Raw genomic sequence first — 1,852 nt, forward strand, 5'->3', positions numbered from 1 at the left:
TGAGGTGGTAACTTAGAGAACTTGAATCTTGAGTTATTCTCTTCACAGTTGAACTAAATGTTTAGAATAATTTAACATAGTATAATTATTAAGCAATAGAAATTGTAGTGTTAGCAATAGAGTAAACTTAATAAGAGGCCATTCCAAAATGGTCAATTTCTAAAAGTCTAAAAAACACAGCATCACTAGTAACCTACAAATATGGACTTTTCGTGTTTATATACATGATAATATAGTTAGTCCAGTAGTACGTTCTCTTAGATGTCTATATCCAAGGTAAAACTTTTCTTAGGATTCTAATTTGTAAGACAAAAACCACCTTTAAAGAGCTAGTGGTCACAGATAAGGAATGTATAAAGAAAAAATTAAAAGCCTACAAAGTAAAACATGGACCAGTATATGAAGGAATTATGAGAGAAGCAATAGAAATGAAAGAAATAGTATAAACACAAACGTACTTCCATTTTGAGCCACAGGATGTCGTTGTTCTCCAAGGAGAGGATTCTTTAAACAGAAGAAAATTACGATAATTCACGGGCCAGAAAGAATCTCCACGGTTTCTGTACACACCCATGTTGTTAAAATCAATTGGGATCTCAGGAACAAAGACTCGAAAGGTCTAAAAGGACTACACCTTTCCGCTCATGAAATGTTGATTTACTAACCAGAAGCGAAGCAGGATGTTAGCTTCAGGACCAGGTGGCCAGGGAACTAAGCACTTGCTGCTCTCGGTTCTGCTCCTTACAGCGTGGGAGGCCGAGAGCGGCCAAGTCCACTACTCGGTCCCGGAGGAGGCCAAACACGGCACCTTCGTGGGCCGCATCGCCCAGGACTTGGGGCTGGAGCTGGCAGAGCTGGTGCCGCGCTTCTTCCGAGTGGCGTCCAAGGGTAACGGGGATCCTCTGGAGGTAAATCTGCAGAATGGCATTTTGTTTGTGAATTCTCGGATCGACCGGGAGGAGCTGTGTGGACGGAGCGCGGAGTGCAGCATCCACCTGGAGGTGATCGTGGACAGGCCGCTGCAGGTTTTCCATGTGGAGGTGGAGGTGAAGGACATTAACGATAATCCGCCTGTATTCCCAGCAACACAAAAAAATTTGTTTATTTCCGAAACAAGGGCTCTTGACTCTCATTTTTCACTAGAGGGCGCCTCTGATGCAGATATCGGGGCCAACGCTCTGCTGACTTACAAACTGAGCCCCAGTGAGTATTTCTCTCTGGAAGTACCCACCAACGATGATCAGGTAAAACCGCTCCAACTAGTACTAAAAAAACTCTTAGACAGGGAAGTCGCTTCAGAGATTCTCTTGGTGCTCCAAGCAATTGATGGGGGCAAACCTGAGCTGACAGGTAGCACAGAGTTACACATCACAGTGCTGGATGTAAATGACAACGCCCCAGTGTTTGACAAAGCAGTCCATCGTGTAAAATTACTGGAGAATTCGAAAAACGGTACATTGGTTATTAGACTTAACGCCTCGGATTTGGATGAAGGTTCAAACAGCCACATTCTTTATTCTTTTGCAACTGATGTCTCCTCTAATACAGAAGCCTTCTTCTGCATAGATTCAGCCAGTGGAGAAATAAAAGTAAACGGAAAAATAGATTTTGAAGAAACTAAATTATGGAAACTTCAAATAGAAGCAGTTGACAAAGGAAATCCCCCGATGTTTGGTCACTGCACAATCTTGGTAGAAATCTTGGACATTAATGATAATGCTCCGGAGTTGCTAGTGACGTCACTATCGTTGTCTGTTCCAGAGGATGCTCCCCCCGGCACGGTCATTGCCCTAATCAGTGTAACTGACCGTGACTCTGGTGCCAACGGGCAGGTGACCTGCTCACTAACACC

At 43.6% G+C, this 1,852-nt stretch overlaps 1 protein-coding gene across 1 annotated transcript; it reads left to right on the forward strand.

The window, feature by feature from the left end:
- Positions 1-309: 309 nt before the first annotated feature.
- Positions 310-1,844, forward strand: LOC112818971 (protocadherin alpha-10-like; the record flags this gene model as incomplete). The annotated part of the gene is made up of 1 exon (XM_025865993.2): positions 310-1,844. A coding segment is annotated over exon 1 (1,164 nt), but the record flags the coding sequence as incomplete, so codon positions are not given.
- Positions 1,845-1,852: the final 8 nt, after the last annotated feature.

Source organism: Callorhinus ursinus, unplaced genomic scaffold, assembly GCF_003265705.2.
Source record: "Callorhinus ursinus isolate GAN/ISIS: 27379988/994484 unplaced genomic scaffold, GSC_fseal_2.0 scaffold3262, whole genome shotgun sequence".
Classification (NCBI taxonomy): Eukaryota; Metazoa; Chordata; class Mammalia; order Carnivora; family Otariidae; genus Callorhinus; species Callorhinus ursinus.